At 37.7% G+C, this 18112-nt stretch overlaps 1 protein-coding gene across 3 annotated transcripts in view; it reads right to left on the bottom strand.

The window, feature by feature from the left end:
- Positions 1-18112, bottom strand: part of KIF11 (kinesin family member 11) — a 50080-nt gene that overhangs the window by 15688 nt on the left and 16280 nt on the right. For all 3 annotated transcript variants that reach the window (XR_004346308.1, XM_032609113.1, XM_032609114.1), the window contains 7 exons: positions 15952-16039; positions 15013-15201; positions 14176-14383; positions 12752-12924; positions 10968-11093; positions 7188-7346; positions 1989-2095 (listed from right to left, as the gene is read on the bottom strand). Coding sequence is in view for 2 of the 3 variants with exons in the window: in XM_032609113.1 (XP_032465004.1) it covers positions 1989-2095; positions 7188-7346; positions 10968-11093; positions 12752-12924; positions 14176-14383; positions 15013-15201; positions 15952-16039 (1050 nt within the window). In the remaining variant the exon portion in view is untranslated. The remainder of the gene's footprint in view (positions 1-1988; positions 2096-7187; positions 7347-10967; positions 11094-12751; positions 12925-14175; positions 14384-15012; positions 15202-15951; positions 16040-18112) is intronic.

Genomic DNA, 18112 nt, shown 5'->3' with positions numbered 1-18112 from the left:
TCAAAGATAGCTAAAGGCAATACATAAACAAATAGATTGAGTAAACCAACATGACTGTGTCCAATAAAATTACTTGAAGTAGCAGACATCCGACTCAGCAGCCATAGTTTGCCAAACGCTACTCTAATTAGTCAGTATATATTTCATCATGGATATGGGTTAGAAATTGTGAAATTACTTAATGTGTATTCTAAAATTGAGCAAATAGGTAGATATATTGTGGATGAGAGCCAGGTTTCTGTCTGAAAAGGGAGCACAAATACAGAAAAGAAAGATATTTAAGTGCACATATATATACACATTCACACATGTATTTCTAGCTATGTCCACCTTGGGAGCCTTAGAAGAAATGACACCACAGTAGCAATAAGAACACCTAGTGCCCAGATCTTGGTTTATATTAATATGATTTCAGAGCTGGGGCTGAGAAAGTACAAGATACCTGGAATATCTTGCTATATCAGAAAGTAAGAAAATGCTCAAAAAGGACAGATCATATCAAAAGGACACAGGAGACAAGTTGAAGAGGCTCTCACTAGTCAAAACTGGGATAACTTGAACATCAGAATAAATAATAGTAGACTATACCCAGAGGATAAAAGAATGCATGAGCACATGCTAACATAAATAATGAATAAGAATAAATGGCAGGAGGCTTCCCTGGTGGTGCAGTGGTTGAGAATCCACCTGCCAATGCAGGGGACACAGGTTCAAGCCCTGGTCTGGGAAGATCCCACATGCCATGGAGCAACTAAGCCCGTGCACTACAGCTACTGAGCCTGCGCTCTAGAGCCCGCAAGCTGTAGCTACTGAGCCCATGTGCCACAACTACTGAAGCGAGCGCCTAGAGCCTGTGCTCCGCAACAAGAGAAGCCACTGCAATGAGAAGCCCACGCATTGCAAGGAAGAGTAGCCCCCGCTCGCTGCAACTAGAGAAAGCCTGCATGCAGCAACAAAGACCCAACACAGTCAAAAATAAATAAATTTATTTAAAAAAAAAAGAATAAATGGCAGGAAAAAGGGAAAATTCTTCCTCTCAGTAGAATGCCAACTAACAAATGTTGAAGGAATGATGGGATTAGAAAAAAAGATCATTTGATAACCACTATCATAACTGTTTCAGAAATACATATCAATAGATTCTAAGAGGAACAGGATACTTATATAGTTTCAAAGTATCTCCCCTTATGTTCTTTATTAATTGCAAAGGAAATCTAGAGGACAACATTACAACCAAATTACCAAAGTTAAACCTCTTGATATCTGAGATGCACTAAGAACATACCACCTTTGTGGTTTTCTTGACAACTGCAACTAATCATGAAAGCCAACCCCAACTGAGGGACATTGTACTAAATAAATATTCTATGCTCTTTGAAAAAGAAAAGGCTATAAAAGACAAAAACTAAGGAACTAAAAAAAAAAAAAAGAAAAAAAAAAACTAAGGAACTGCTCCAGATTAAAGGAGACTCAAGAGACATGACAATTAAATGCAATGTGTGATCCTGAATTAAATCCTGGACCAGGAGGAAAATCTTTTTCGTTTCTTATAAAGAACATTAGTGAGAGAATTGGCAAAATTTGAATTAGGTCTGTATATTAGATAACAGTAGTTCTCAATATTAATTTTCTAATTTAAAATAACTGTTATAATAGATAACTAATAAGGACCTACTATATAGTACAGGGAACTCTACTCAATATTCTGTAATAACCTGCATGGGAAAAGAATCTAAAAAAGAACAGATACATGCATATGTATAAATGATTCACTTTGCTGTACACCTGAAGCTAACACAACATTGTAAATCAACAATACTCCAAAAAAATTTTAAAATAAAAAAATTTTTTTAAATAAAATAATTATTATATAAGATAGTAGCTTATGTTTTTAGGATACACACTGAAGTATTTGGGGGAAAGTGGAGATTATAAAGACTGCAACTTATTCAGAAAAGATATATTAAAAAAAATTTAAAACATCTTACTGCTCTGTATTTTCTTGAACACTGCTAAGTGGTTTCCACATGTTTTCACACTTTTCTTCCAAAGCACAGAATCTCTCCTTCCAAAGATTGATTAACTGGCAAAGTTCCTGTAAGAAAGGTGTGGGGAAGGAAAAGACTGAAATTATAACAGTTAAACTTTTTTTCTATACTGATATAAAGTATTTTCCCATAGGAGAGAATCATAAAAATTCCTGACAAGAGATCTTTAACTCCATCTCTCTCACATACAGGAGATTTGTGGAAGTGATATTAAAAGGATAGTAATATTACAGGTATTTTTTAAAAAAGTAAATAATTAGCAAACTGTCATATTTTAACTATAAGTAACAAGTTACTTTCCAAATACCTAAAAACTAACCAAATACACCAAAACGTCACATTGTGTTTGAGAACCACTTTGACAGATATACATAGTTGCTTCTGAACTGATAACACTACTAGAAGACAAAGTAATGCTGAAAATCTAATGGGTCAAGAAGTCCAAAAATATTATCAGTTAATAGAGCTGAAACATTTTACAGAACTTAGTTGGATCATATTAATAAAATGTAAATAGAGGGAATTCCCTGACAAGTTCAGTGTTGGGACTCTGTGCTTTCACTGCCAAGGGTGCGGGTTCAATCCCTGGTTGGGGAACTAAGATCCCGCAAGCCTCGAGGTGTGGCCAAATAAATAAATAAATAGAGCTTCACCTTTTCTCATACTTGGGATCTTTAAACACATTTCTGAATAACACATCAGCTGACAATATACATCTAACACTTTGATTATGAATAGAGTGTCAGTATTTTTACTAATCTCAAAGTAGAGGGAAATGCAGGTATTTTCAGATTTATCTACAAGTAACCAGGTGTTCAGAGTTTACATCATTGGTTTGTGAGCACTAACCTCAAGTTCTAGAATATCTCAGAAATAGCTCAGTTAGTAAACTTGCTTCCTTTAAGCCAGGGAAGTCAAACCACTCATGCTAAAATACTTTTCACGGCATAGGTGGGTTTTTTTCTAATTTTTTTTTAAATATTAGGATGTTTTTAAGAGCACTTTTTTTTTTTTTGGTTGTGTCGGGTCTTAGTTGCGGCATGTAGAATCTTCGTTGAGGTATGCAGGATCTTTCATTGTGGCGTGTGGACTCTTCCTTGCAGCATGCAGGCTTCTCTCTAGTTGTGGTGCAACAGCTCCAGAGCATGTGGGCTCTGTAGCTTGTGGCACGCAGGCTCCCTAGTTAAGGTGCATGAGCTCAGTAGTTGCAGTGCACGGGCTTAGTTGCCCCGCAGCATGCAGGATCCCAGGTCCCTGACCAGGGATTGAACCCGCATCCCCCGCATTGTAAGGTGGATTCTTTACCACTGGACCACCAGGGAAGTCCCGTTTTGTTTGTTTTTAAACAGTTGCTTGCCAATTTTAAACATTTCAAAACAGCTAATTAATAAAAAGCTGATCTACATACCTAAAAAGATCTAGGCAGGTTTAAGGTAAACTTGTTGCAATTTCAAACAGCAAGAATATGTTCTAGAAACATATAGAAGAGCCCCTCAAGAATGGATGCCTTTCAGGCAGTATCATCACCACTATGGCTATAAGGGGATCTAACTATTGTAAGATGCTCTTGCGGCCTCAGTTCCCTCATTAGAAAACTAGGCTAGTAATAGAACCTGTATCTATATTGGTGGGAGGAATAAACACATAGTGAGTTGCTCAATAAATGTTAACTATCATTTTTACTAATTCCCAATATTAACCTTTTGTCTGAAAAGGTTCATGCTTATCAATTAGGGAAACAAATAATCTTATTTTAAAGTTGCTATCTTTTTTTTTTCATTCCATTCAAGAGGGTTTTGTTTCGTTGTTTCTTCGGCCGTGCTGTGCAGCCTGCGGGATCTTAGTTTCCCCACCAGGGAATGAACCGGGCCATGGCAGTGAAAGCACCGAGTCCTAACCACTGGAATGCCAGGGAATTCCCTCAAGAGGGTATTAAATCATTTATTGATTACACATGATAATGGATGATACACAAGCTTCATTCCCATCTAGAACTTTATCTGGTACCATAATTCAATTTAGATATATTGCATAGGATGTGCCAACAATCATATATCCAAAAAACTCCTTTGCTTGGGTGACTTTTTTTTTTTTTTTTTTTGCGGTACGCGGGCCTCTCACTGTTGTGGCCTCTCCCGTTGCAGAGCACAGGCTCCGGACGCGCAGGCTCAGCGGCCATGGCTCACGGGCCCAGCCGCTCCACGGCAGGTGGGATCTTCCCAGACCAGGGCACGAACCCGTGTCCCCTGCATCAGCAGGCGGACTCTCAACCACTGTGCCACCAGGGAAGCCCTGGGTGACCCTTTAAACTGTGAACTCCAGGTCACAACACAGTAACTGTCTGTTCAACTACACCAAGGTTTCTGAAGACAATGTCTTCTCCACACAAGCAGGTTGTAAATAAATTTGGAACCTGGCATCACCATGAAGAAATTGTAACTTCACACTGTTGGTGTAGTTTATCAAGATGGCTTCAGAGTAGACTAACTTCATACAGCACATTTTAAAAGACATGTTTAGGGCTTCCCTGGTGGCGCAGTGGTTGGGAATCTGCCTGCCGATGCAGAGGACGCGGGTTCGTGCCCCGGTCCAGGAGGATCGCACATGCCGCGGAGCGGCTGGGCCCGTGAGCCATGGCTGCTGACCCTGCGCGTCCGGATCCTGTGCTCCGCGATGGAAGAGGCCACAACAGTGAGAGGCCTGCGTACCACTAAAAAAAAAAAAAAAAGACATGTTTATTCAGTGTCATGATCAGACTATTACATTTAGCAACCAACAGCATGGGTGCAAAAAAAAATCTACATTAAAACGCTCTGTTGGAATGCTTTACACTTTCCACAGAACAGAAACTAAAACAGCCTGTTATACAATTAGTCACAAATGCACAGTCCTTGAGCTTTTTTTGCCCATATACGAGTATTGTCTAAAACATGTCTTCTTTGTAGCAGCTAGGCCCTGCCACCACTGTGCTTCACTGAATTCACAAATCTGTTGACCCCGTAGCTTCCCTGTCACTTCCCTGGCTCTCCTCTCCTGCTAAGCTTTGTTTCCTGGCAGTAATTACAACCTCCTGCCACTGCCATAGCTCCTGCTGCTGCTGGAACAGCCATAGCCACCTTGGTTTCATGGTTTGGCGAAGTACTGACTTCCATCACCATAGGGGCCAGCACTTCTGCCTCCAAAGTTTCCTCCTTTTATGGGTTCAAAATTTGAAGATTGTTGTAACTGCCAAAATCGTTGTAGCCTCCGCCACCTCCAAAAGTGCTCCCATCATTACCAAATCCTTTATAGCCATCCCCACTGCCACCATAGCCACCACCATCGCGGCTGCCACCAAAGCCAGCTCAACCACTGAAGTTTCCTCCATGACCAAAGCTGTCATTCCCACAAAAACCCCCTCCACGACCACCACCAAAGCTTCCAGAACCACTTCGACCTCTTTGGCTAGATGAGGCACTAGCCATCTCTAGCTGAGATAGGGCTTTCCTTACTTCACAGTTGTGGCCATTCAGTATGGTATTTCTGAATGACAATCCTGTCTACGGAGTCATGGTCATCAAAGGTTACGAAAGCAAAGCCTCTCTTTTTGCCACTGCCTTGGTCAATCATGATTTCAATCACTTTCGTACTGTTCAAAATAATCTCTTAGGTGATGTTCTTCAGTGTCTTCTTTAATGCCACCAACAAAAATCTTTTTCACAGTTAAGTGGGCACCAGGTCTTTGAGAATCTTCTCTTGAGACGGCCCTCTTTGGTTCCCCAACTCTTCCATCCACCTTGTGTGGCCTTGCCTTCATGGCCACACCCACCTCTTCCACAGTGGCATACATGACAACCCGAAAGCCTCTGGAGTGCCTGGTGCTTGGATCCCTCATTACCACACAGTCTGTGCACACTCCCGACTGCTCACAATGGCTCCTCAGGCACTCATCAGTTGTTTCAAAGTCAAGCCTCCGATGAAGAGCTTCCGCAGCTGTTCGGGCTCTTCGGGTGACTCTGACTTAGACATGAGGGCCCTGGAGAGGGGAGACTTTAACAATGCTTGTTTGGCGGTGTCCAGGGACAGAAAGCTAAAGTTGCTTTAATTCTTATCTAAAAACCTTAGGTGTATTTCCCTTCTCATTTCAGGTGACATGGATATGAATTCCCTTTCCCTCACTTTCCAAAACAAAGAATTCTTTACTGGTCACTAAACCATGTCAACAGTTTCACTGACCAAAGGGTTCTGTCATGTAGTAATAGCCTCATTTAACAGAACTTCAGAATTTATAACTAAGGGCTTAAGAATACCAGAAATTATTTTCCATATATCTGATATTTATAGATTATGACTTGCCTGGCTTGAAGGTTTGGTTTTGATTTAAAGCATCATATACTGAGGAATAGTTTACATGGAGCAAGTCATAAATTACATTTATCAATAAAAATTAAGAATTGTATCAGGGCTTTCCTGGTGGCGCAGTGGTTGAGAGTCCGCCTGCCTATGCAGGGGACACGGGTTCGTGCCCTGATCCGGGAAGATCCCACATGCCGCGGAGCGGCTGGGCCCGTGAGCCATGGCCACTGAGCCTGCGTGTCCGGAGCCTGTGCTCCTCAACGGGAGAGGCCGCGACAGTGAGAGGCCTGCGTACCGCCAAAAAAAAAAAAAAACAAAAAAGAATTGTATCAATTTACTACAATTTAAATGCCTGATACTGATGAGACAAAAATAGTAGAAGAAAGCAGGGAATAGTTTGCGAAAGAGAGTAACTATCCATGTTACAGTAAAAACAACAACAACAAAAATTATCAAGTTAAAATGTAGATACGTGTTCATTTTAAATGCTATGACCATTTCCTTCTAACTGTACCCCTGATGGTATATTTCTGCAGTTCATCTTTCTTCTTGATGTGAGGAAAGGACTATTATGTTTTATTGTGCTTTAGCATAGGGCTCTACATGTAGCAAATCATCAAATATTAACTGATCAAGAGAAATACTCTCAATTATTTCACATTAATTACTGTTGTAAGCAAAAGTGGCTATGGTATTTTCAGGATTCTAATTTAGTTATATAGCTTTGAGTCTGTAACAGGGATTATCAAGTTAAAGATCATAATACTTTCTTTTTACACTCCTTAAATCACCTAAATAAGATACCTGTGAATGGATTTTCTTTATTGTCTTCAGGTCTTCAGTTAAGTTTTCACAAAGCTTCTGTGTTTCAGCCAAGGAAGAAACTGTATCTTCTTTTAGTTCATGTAGATTGCTACACAGTGTACTGAGAAGGCCATCCATTTCCTTCTTCTGATCTTCTATCTTTGAAGAAAAAAAAAAATTAATTTCGTGGAGACCTTCCAGATGGCGGAGGAGTAAGATGTGGAGATCACCTTCCTCCCCACAAATACATCAGAAATACATCTACATGTGGAACAACTCCTACAGAACACCTAATGAACGCTGGCACAAGACCTCAGACTTCCCAAAAGTTGTGCGGCTGACAGGGTCTTGGTGCTCCGGCTGGGTGTCAGGCCTGTGCCTCTAAGGTGGGAGAGCCAACTTCAGGACATTGGTCCACCAGAGACCTCCCGGCTCCACGTAATACCAAATGGTGAAAGCTCTCCCAGAGATCTCCATCTCAACGCTAAGAAAGACCCAGGTCCACTCAACGACCAGCAAGCTACAGTGCTGGACTCCCTATGTCAAACAACTAGCAAGACAGGAACACAACCCCACTCATTAGCAGAGAGGCTGCCTAAAATCATAATAAGGTCACAAACACCCCAAAACACACCACCAAACGTGGTCCTACCCACCAGAAAGACAAGATCCAGCCTCATCCACCAGAACACAGGCACCAGTCCCCTCCACCAGGAAGCCTACACAACCCACTGAACCAATCTTAGCCACTGGGGGCAGACACCAAAACCAATGGGAAATAGGAACTTGCAGCCTGCAAAAAGCAGACCCCAAACACAGTAAGTTAAGCAAAATGAGAAGACAGAGAAACACACAGCAGATGGAGGAGCAAGGTAAAAACCCACCAGACCAAACAAATGAAGAGGAAGTAGCCAGTATACCTGAAAAAGAATTCAGAATAATGATAGTAAAGAAGATCCAAAATCTTGGAAATAGAATGGAGACAATACAAGAAACGTTTAACAAGGACCCAGAAGAACTAAAAAGCAAACAAACAATGATGAACAACACAATAAATGAAATTTCACAATAAATGAAATTAAAAATTCTCTACAAGGAATCAGTAGCAGAATAACTGAGGCAGAAGAACAGATAAGTGACCTGGAAGATAAAATAGTGGGAATAACTACCGCAGAGCAGAAAAAAGAATGAAAAGAACTGAGAACAGTCTCAGAGACCTCTGGGACAACACTAAACACACCAACATTTGAATCATAGGGGTCCCAGAAGAAGAAGAGAAAAAGAAAGGGGCTGAGAAAATATCTGTAGAGATTACAGCTGAAAACTTCCCTAATACAGGAAGGAAATAGTCAGTCAAGTCCAGGAAGCACAGAAAGTCCCATACAGAATAAATCCAAGGAGAAACATGCCAAGCCACATATTAATCAAATGATCAAAAATTAAATACAAAGAAAAAATATTAAAAGCAGCAAGGGAAAAACAACAAATAACATACAAGGGAATCTCCATAAGGTTAACAGCCGATCTTTCAGCAGAAACTCTGCAAGCCCGAAGGGAGTTGCAGGACATATTTAAAGTGATGAAAGGGAAAAACCTACAACTAAGAATACTCTACCCAGCAAGGATCTCATTCAGATTCAACAGAGAAATTAAAACCTTTTCAGACACGCAAAAGCTAAGAGAATTCAGCACCACCAAACCAGCTTTACAACAAATGCTAAAGGAACTTCCCAAGGCAGGAAAAACAAGAGAAGGAAAAGACCTACAATAACAAACCCAGGACAATTAAGAAAATGATAATAGGAACATACATATCCATAACTACCTTAAATGTAAATGGATTAAATGCTCCAACCAAAAGGCACAGACTGGCTGAATGGATACAAAAACAAGACCTGCATATATGCTGTCTACAAGAGACCCACTTCAGACCTAGGGACACATACAGACTGAAAGTGAGGGGATGGAAAAAAGATATTCCATGCAAATGGAAATTAAATGAAAGCTGGATAGCAATTCTCATATCAGACAAAATAGACTTTAAAATAAAGACTATTTACAAGAGACAAAGAAGGACACTACATAATGATCAAGGGATGAATCCAAGAAGATAAAACAATTGTAAATATTTATGCACCCAACATAGAGCACCTCAATACATAAGGCAAATGCTAACAGCCATAAAAGGGGAAATCGACAGTAACACAACCATAGTAGGGGACTTTAACACCACTTTCACCAATGGACAGATCATCCAAGATGAAAATAAATAAGGAAACACAAGTTTTAAATGATACATTAAACAAGATGGACTTAATTGATATTTATAGGACATTCCATCCAAAACAACAGAATACACTTTCTTCTCAAGTGCTCATGGAACATTCTCCAGGATAGATCATATCTTGGGTCACCTCACACCAGTCAGAATGGCCATCATCAAAAATCTACAGACAATAAATGCTGGAGAGGGTGTGGAGAAAAGGGAACCCTCTGGCACTGTTGGTGGGAATGTAAATTGATACAGCCACTATGGAGAACAGTATGGAGGTTCCTTAAAAAACTAAAAATAGAACTACCATATGACCCAGCAATCCCACTACTGGGCATATAACCTGAGAAAACCATAATTCAAAAAGATACATGTACCACAATGTTCACTGCAGCTCTATTTACAATAGCCAGGACATGGAAGCAACCTAAGTGTCCATCGACAGATGAATGGATAAAGATGTGGCACATATATACAATGGAATATTACTCAGTCATAAAAAGAAACGAAATTGAGTTATTTGTAGTGAGGTGGATGGACCTGGAGTCTATCATACAGAGTGAAGTAAGTCAGAAAGAGAAAAACAAATACCATATGCTAACACATATATATGGAATCTAAAAAAAAAAGAAAAAAAATGGTTCTGAAGGACCTAGGGGCAGGACAGGAATAAAGACGCAGACATAGAGAATGGACTTGAGGACATGGGGAGTGGGAAGGGTAAGCTGGGACGAAGTGAGAGAGTGGCATGGACATATATACACTACCAAATGTAAAGAGATAGCTAGCGGGAAGCAACCACATAGCACAGGGAGATCAGCTTGGTGCTTTGTGTCCACCTAGAGGGGTGGGATAGGGAGGGTGGGAGGGAGACGCAAGAGGGAGGAGATATGGGGATATATGTATACATATAGCTGATTCACTTTGTTATATAGCAGAGACTAACACACCATTGTAAAGCAATTATACTCCAATAAAGATGTTAAAAAAATTAATTTCTTTTCTTAAGTTAAAAATGTTTTAAATTCATTTATTTACTTTTATTTTTTTGAATACATACAAAATAGAAAAGGTAGAAAACAGTATGCAGAGAATAGTCCCTTTCCCCTTCAGTCCCTAGAACCCCACCCAGTCCCACTCCCACCTCTGAGAGATGATTGCTACCGTTTCTAAACACTTTCAGAGGTTTTTTATTATCCATGTTGAGGCATTTATGCATACATATATGGGCATACGTTCATATGTATATCTTCCTTACCCACCATATGATAGACCGCTATATATGTTACTATGTGAAGTTAGATATTTATCTTGAAGATCATTCCCTCTCATTTTTCTTCGCCATGATTCTGCTGACCGCATCAATGGCAGAGAGCATCCTATCTCCTCCCTCTTCCAGATTCCTTCTCACAACCCATGGGTTTTGCATGTAGACATCTCTCTAGATGTGGCCACAGACAGAGTTTCTTTCTTAAACAACAATTTGAGATAATAAGAATATTTGTTACCTTATTAGCCAGTATCAATGAAGTCTTGAAAATATGCTTTAGTTGACTATTGATTTCCAGTATAGATACCACAGTGGGTGATAAAACTGTTTCCAGTGAACTGAGGAGGTCACTCTTAAGTACATTCTGGTTTTGAAAATAAACAAACAACTCTTTAAAAAGAATATTTTCACTTCCATAAATCTGGCTGGTTAAATCATAATATCTTAAATACTGTGTTAACTAAACATATGCATATTAAAATCCTAAGTATCCATTCTCTATTCTGTATACCCTACAGAGCCTATTTATTACTAGAGTTTATATTCATCATAAATCACTTAATCCTGCATACAGTAATTACAAAAATTGTCGCTTGATGTACAATAGATTTTTAACAGTCTACTGCAACAGAAGTCAAGAATTCAGATGAGGGGAAAGTGACAGTCATTTGGTAAGATTTCAGCATTGCAAACAAAGGAAGCAAAAAAAAACACCTACAACTATATTTTAACGAAATAAATTTCAAACAAGTTTAGATTACTAAGTCAAAAATGCTGAAACCAAATAGTCTTCAAAAGTAGGCTTTGGGCTGGAGGTATTTAAATTTGAAGACCTGACGAGTTGTATCCTATTGTATCAGAAGAATTTGTCAAGGTTCTTGTTCTTGTCAAGTTACATAGAAAAGTTGAGAAAGTACTGTAGATTGGGAATTTTTATAAAAAGAAGAAAAAAATTCAGAACAAAGCTCCTTTTACTAGGGCAAGCATGAGGAACTATAACAGAAATAATTAGTAAATACTTAAAAGGGTACTGGTTTTCTTTTGAAAGAAGAGCGAGCATACTAATTTCAACTCATTCTGTGGGAGCAGCAATCATCTCTTCAGACTCAAGCTTGCTTATAGCTTGATAGGAAGTCATCAATAAATACAGACTACCATTTAGCAAATGAATCAATTTCCAAAAAGTTAGTACCAACAGAGTATCTTTTAACTTTGTTAAATTTGGGTGACTGAAGAAATCTACCAAATGTCATAAGCACTGAATTTAGGCAGTGTCAGTGAACATTTGAACTTGGAAAATGTTCAACAAATGTTAAACTCAAAAAGGGAGGCAGCGAGCCTGTACAAAGAAAAAAGAGTGAGATGACTAAGAACTTCCTATGATACAATTACAAAATAAAGGGTATATACAAATCAAGTATGGAAAAGGTAAACAACATTGTGCAATTAGATGGCTGGCTTCTATAGAATTATGAAAAACAGCCTCACAGTTAAAGGCCAGAAGGGCTTGATCACACATATCTGACCCCACAAATTATATACGTTCTCCAAATTCTGTAAGTCATTTTTCTTGCACATTTTTCTGAATTTCTGTAGTTTTAAAATTAACTACCTAATATCTCCTGGTTGGGTCAGAGTAACATTAGCATGACTATTCCAGGACCCTTGAGGAAAAGATGAATGACCAATTTCTGAGCCAGCTGACAAGTCATGGGTCCCTTGAATTCACGTGAAGCTAAACCTCCTCTTTCTAGTTATTAAAAGGCTTACTAACTCCTACTCTTTATGTTACAGGATGTAAGTGAAAGAAGTTTCAAAAGTTGTGTTGTATATATACGTTTGGAAATTAATCTTTCTGGGAGAAAAAAGTGAAGAGATTTGCCTTTAGAAATATAAACCTACTCTCTTAAAGTGATATGTTTACCATTGTGCCTAGTAAAGCTTAAGATGAAAGAATAGCAGTTAACATTGGTTTTGAAGACTTATCAAATGTAACCCTTCAAAAATAAGAGATTTACTAACAATCAATTTCTGAAGTACAGTTTTACTTTCTGCTCCTAATGATTGTTCTTTTAATATCATATTAGAAATCTGAGAAACAAGTGTAGACACATTTTCTGGAATAGATGTGAGAGATCCAAGTGCTGTTGTAGTAATCGTGTCTAATGCAGAGACACTGGAAGACAGCAGGTTACCTATACCAAAAAGAAAAAGAAGATTTAAACTCGGCAATAAATATATTTAAATACAAATACAACCTTCAAAGAGGTTGGAAAAATTATATCCTTGTTGTGGAAATTTGTAATAACAAATAAGCTTAAAATAACTGGCTCACTACATAAGCATGGAATTATTGTAAATATAAATTAAATACGTTCCTGCAGTACTCAGTAAGCACTTGGCACATCTGTAGATGTATCAGACCCAAAACTGTAACGCAGTGTAAATCAAGAGTTAGAATATTCTAAAAACTAATCTCTAATTGAAGGTAATACACAATATTACTGCAGATAAAAGAGGTTAAAGAAGAGAAATAGAAATCAATAAACAAAATTTTTAGTGGTTAGCTTAGAGTGACTAGATCTAGGTGATTTTTACAATTTTTTACATTTCTGCACCTTCCAACTTTTCTATAGTGAAGACAATACTTTAATAATAAACAAATAGGGGACTTCCCTAGTGGCGCAGTGGTTAAGAATCCGCCTGCCAATGCAGGGAACACAGGTTCGAGCCCTGGTCTGGGAAGATCCCACATGCCAGGGAGCAACTCAGCCAGTGCACCACAACTACTGAGCCTGCACTCTAGAGCCCGCGAGCCACAACTACTGAGCCTGCGAGCCACAACTACTGAGCCCGTGTGCCACAACTACTGAAGCCCAGGAGCCTAGAGCCCATGCTCCGCAATAAGAAAAGCCATCGCAATGAGAAGCCCACACACAGCAATGAAGAGTAGCCCCGGCTCGCCGCAACTAGAGAAAGCCCGTGCGCAGCAATGAAGACCCAACATAGCCATACATACATACATACATACATACATACATACATAAATTTAAAATAATTAATAATAAACGAATGGATACTTACTTTCCTAAATGAAGATAACAACAATGGTTATGGTTAAAAATAATACCCATATATTCTGACAACATAGCAAACATTCAAAATACACATTCTCAAAAGAAAAAAAAAGTTGGAGAATGTTTATGCACAGAAAATTTCAATAAGGAAACCCAAGATATGTAACAAGGTATGTAATGAGTTTTATAGAAAAAACTCAACTAACATTTGTTTTAATTCAAAGGCATTAATCCCGTCTGAATAAATAGTGTGCATTGGAGGGGACTACTGACACTGTCACCTGAGTTTTTATGATATTTAATTATCAGTTTTGAAATTAGTCTCACACTAAACACACAAAGATTAGAATTAGAAATGCCTGAACTTACCAAACAAGGTTTTATGAACTTCTAGCATGGCCTTTTGTTTTGTGCTGCCATCCTTAATTAATTCTTCCATACTATCAAACAGACTATTCAGGTTTTTGCCAAAAATATTCTGAGCTTCTGCATTGTGCTGATCAACTGCCTTCTTACGATCCAGTTTAGAATGGAGACCAGATACATCTTTTGTAGTTTCTTCAACTGTGTTAAGCAACTATATATGATTTTTAAAAATAAGTGTTGATAAGATGGATATGACAAAAGCAGTCTAATGAAAATATCTGTGCTTCGTAAGGATTTTTCCTGATAAGAACTAGTAAATTTTATATATTGTATCAGAAGAAATTTTAAACTTATGCTAATTTATCTAGGAATGTTTATTTCCCCTCCCCTAGCCATCTAGACAAGGAAAACTGATTTTGCCAATCTATTTTAGTAATTATGCTCCCTCACAAATTTTTTCCCCCATTATATGTTACTAATTCCTAGGAAACGTACACCTAATAAAAAATTGAATACTCATTAGAAGATACTAAATTCTTGAAGACTGATTAATCTCAACCATGACCACAGGTAAAGCATTACAACACCATTATTCTAAACATCCACGAAGTACATTAAAGTCATGTTCTATTTTCAAAACTTTAGGAATAGTTTTTTCTTAAATTAGCATCTCTAGTGAAGAAAATTTAGACGAAATAGTAACATAATGTTTCTTAAATGGATGGAAGTATCATTTGGGGTGAATAAATAGAATTTCACAATTAACGCTTAAGCTAAGAGTTACTTCTACCCATTCTTTAATTTCTTTAATGCAAGTACAAATTAAAACAAAGGACAAACCCTGCTGGCAGTATCATGAAGTTTCTCCTCAGTACTTTCTAAAGCTGACGTGAAATATTCTTCTTCAACAAGCTGTAATTTAGTTTCTTGTAAATGTCTTTGAGTGGTTTCAAGTTCCTGTGTCTTATTTTGCAGGTCAGATTTACACTGGTCAAGTTCATTTTTATTATCCATAAACAATTCTGTAACCTATAACACATTAAACATTTTTTTTTTAAGAATTAAAAAATGCAGAACTGGTTGTTGAGATACCTGGCTAGTTCGTAATATAATATTAGAAGAACCAAACAAATTATTTCCATGTAAAAGTTGTAACAAGTTACCAGGTAGGTTAGAACATTTTATATGGCATCTGGTTTCTTCCTATAAATTCATTAAAAACAAGTAACAGGGTAGTTCCCTGGCAGTCCAGTGGTTAGGACTCTGCGCTTCCAGTGCAGGGGGCACAGGTTTGATCCCTGGTTAGGGAACTAAGATCCCACAAGCCATGCAACAAACAAACAAACAAAAAACAAGTAATAGGTCTAATGGAGTGGTGTTAATTCTTCAGATTCCTTCCAACACTGCCAGTGTGAGGGTGGCACTGAAGGGTCAGGTCTTTCTACCTTAGTTATTTAACATCTGGTTTCTCCCAACATCTGCATTTCTTCAGCTGATAAACATGTTGATGAAAATGTCTCAGCATTCACTATTTAGCTTTAACATTAAATTGTACAATTCAGTTAATTTCTTAAAATGTTGCATTAATATAAGTGTCAAAATAGTCAGTTTCTTCATTATCATTGATGATAGTAAAAATATTGTGATACAACTTACTTTTAGTTTAAAGGTCAGCAAGAAAAAAAATCTTAAAGAAAAAATATCAGGTCCCTCACCTTCTGAAATTGTCCTTTAATATTTGCTTTTTGCATGACATTCAATACAGTTTTGAATGCTTACCCTACTTAGCTCTTCCTCAACAGCAGCAATTTTTTCAAGCAATTCTACAATTTGTTCTTCTTGAACAGTTAGTTTTCCACTCATGGCTCTAAAATAAAATTTAAAAGGAGTTTGACAGTTAATATTTTTTCCTAATTCTTATAAAATTTATTCTAACACAATTGAGGCAGTTACATATAATCTCTACCATTTATCACTATCATGACAATGATGCCTAAGTGTCAAGAGATAGATACTAAGTGCAGAAAACAAATGTATTCTTTGTCCTTGGTTTATAAATAGACTTTTTCTTGTTTTCTCCATTTTGAAACTGAGAATTCCTACCTATGAGGGGGAAAAAACATGTGTGTATATATAATTTGAGAAGCTACAAAGATGACAGAAGATTATAACCCACATAAAAAAAAGTAGAGGTGGGACATACAGCTAGGTGTCTATCAGGAATCAGGAATATGAAGTATAAACAAGACACACAGAATCCAGGAGAGGCTTGTGATGTGAAGGCATCAAGTGTCACAGGAGGAAGGGGTGAGATAAGGGGCGAAAACCTGGGAAACTAAAGTATGTATATAGAGCAATTACACTCCCCTGTTCCCAGCACCCATACCCCAATACACACCCCACTGTCACATACCACTGTCACACCACCACAAAAGTCCTCATGAGATAAACGATTATTCTCTAAAGCACAGTTCCTCAGCCTTAGCACTACTGACATTTTGGACCAGACAATTCTGGTCTGCTTTAACGGGGCTCTCTGATTTTTTTGAGCATTAGCAAGTTTCAGAAGTCAGTGCTATCTTTTGCCTTCTTCTAGTTCCCTCATAACTACCAATCATTTTCTATTCCGAACTGTGCTTAAATGGCAAAGAATTTTAAGAATGTAGATTTCCTCAAATTATTAGCTAGAGATATTGTTAATTAAAGGAAAAGACAGAACTGAAGTATAAGAGGAGAGTTAATTCTAACAGTCTTTTGATAACTATATTAGTTCTTTATTGGAAATAGCTCTTTAAAGTAGAATGGGATATTTGAAATGCTTTTCCTATACTGAATATACAAGAGGGATGCAACATTGTTATTTAATGAATTATATAGTTTTGATAAATAATTTTTAATTGAAGTATTATTGACTTACAATATTATATTAGTTTCAGGTGTACAACATAGTGATTTGATATTTTTATACATCACAAAATGGTCACCACAATAAGTCTAGTTACCATCTGTCATCATATAAATTACAATATTATTGACTATATTCCCTATGCTTTACATTACATCCCTGTGACTGACTTATATAACTGGAATTTTGTACCCCTTAATCCCCTTCACCTCTTTTGCCCACTCCCTCACCACCCTCCTCACTAGGAACCACCAATTTGTCCTCTGTATCTATGAGTCTGTTTCTGTTTTATTACGTTTGTTCATTTGTTTGGTTTTTTAGGTTCAACATATAAGTGAAATCATAAATTTGTTTGTCTCTGACTCATTTCACTTAGCATAATACCCTCTAGATCTATCCATGCTGACATTAATGGCAAGATTTCATTCTTTTTCATGGCTGTGTAGTATTTCATTATTTATGTATCACACCTTCTTTATTCATCTGTCAATGGACACTTAGGTTGGTTCCACATCTTAACTATTATAAATGGTGCTGCAATGAACATATGGGAACATATATCTTTTCAAATTAGTATACTACCTCTCCCAGGCTTAAAGGCATGGATGGCCTTGTATAGACACATCCCCTGCGCAGACAGCATGTGCTGGCTGGCTATGGCAGGCCAGCTGGAGTGGGCAGAGGCTGGAGGGAATGATATAGTTTTGATATAGTTTTAAAAGGTCTATTAAACTTGGGATAAATCTTTAAATGTTGGCTGCAGCTTTTGTGATCTTTCTCTGACTTATGGTATAATAATTCTAAGAGTTTTTTCAGAATTAACTTTATTTCAGACCATGCCTCATGCCTATTACGAGTAAACACTGTCCTTAAAATAATGGGATGGACAAACTAAAGTTATTTCTTAATCTAAACTACATCAAAGAGATGAACAGAAGATAAGAAAATTAAGTCTGCGGTGTCCAATGTTTGACTACTAACGGCAAAAGATACCATATTAGCAAATCAAGAGACAAAACCACTTGTAGATATCCA

This window comes from Phocoena sinus, chromosome 16 (assembly GCF_008692025.1).
Source record: "Phocoena sinus isolate mPhoSin1 chromosome 16, mPhoSin1.pri, whole genome shotgun sequence".
Taxonomy (NCBI): Eukaryota; Metazoa; Chordata; class Mammalia; order Artiodactyla; family Phocoenidae; genus Phocoena; species Phocoena sinus.
The sequence above is the reverse complement of the archived record's forward strand: the minus strand, read 5'-3'. Positions and strand labels throughout refer to the sequence as shown.